Raw genomic sequence first — 775 nt, forward strand, 5'->3', positions numbered from 1 at the left:
TTTTTTTTTTTTTTTAAACTTGTCGTTACATAATACATTGAAAGTAAAGTACTCCGATCCTCCAATAACTAACCAAGGAAATATAACAAACCAAAATTAAAAATGTTAAGGATGCAAGTATATATGGAATAGATATACGAACCCTGTCCGCAAATAGATTTTGCATACTGCTGTTTCTGAACAAAGCCAAAAGAAGCTCTTCCTGCTCATCAAATATTAATTATTAGTTCGTTTAATTAAGATGCAAATTAAATCCCAAATTAAAAGTATGATTTGTTTTATTTAATCTACTAGCTTTCTATAATTTTTTTTTAAAAAGAACCATCAAGAAAACAAATGTAATTACCTTATGGATAAGACCATCATCGATAATGGATGTACTAAGCTTCTTGAACAAATTGTGTAAAGCCTCTATCTCATTCACCGTAACTGCATAGATAAATCATATTATTTATATATTGCTTCATATATAGATTTATTTTACAGCTCATAGTCGTTAATCCTTGTTATGTCTTGTGTGTGTCTCTCTCTATTAAATAGTCTTTATCTTTTCTTAATTAATGAGTTTTTTAAAAAAATTCAAATTAAGAGAATTTTGTGAGGTTAATTTTTGTTTGACTTACAGGGAGTTTCGGATGCAAGAACATGAGGATCCTCATATCCACGAGGATGCTTTGTTCGCTTCAACGAGAAGCATTTCACGAATGCCAACATTTTTCAATAACTTTTGGTTTGGTACGTAATAGAATTACAATTTATTGTTCTGCTAAAATAA

General features: G+C 28.9%; 1 protein-coding gene across 1 annotated transcript in view; it reads right to left on the reverse strand.

Moving 5' to 3' along the window:
• The window catches only part of LOC104754182 (calcineurin B-like protein 8), a gene marked incomplete at its 3' end in the record, with an annotated part of 2,958 nt that overhangs the window by 745 nt on the left and 1,438 nt on the right, over window positions 1–775 (reverse strand). The window contains exons 2-4 of the mRNA XM_019237884.1: window positions 624–763; window positions 347–429; window positions 143–202 (exon numbers count right to left, since the gene is read on the reverse strand). Coding sequence (XP_019093429.1) covers window positions 143–202; window positions 347–429; window positions 624–714 — 234 coding nt within the window. The remainder of the gene's footprint in view (window positions 1–142; window positions 203–346; window positions 430–623; window positions 764–775) is intronic.

This window comes from Camelina sativa, chromosome 16, assembly GCF_000633955.1.
Source record: "Camelina sativa cultivar DH55 chromosome 16, Cs, whole genome shotgun sequence".
Taxonomy (NCBI): Eukaryota; Viridiplantae; Streptophyta; class Magnoliopsida; order Brassicales; family Brassicaceae; genus Camelina; species Camelina sativa.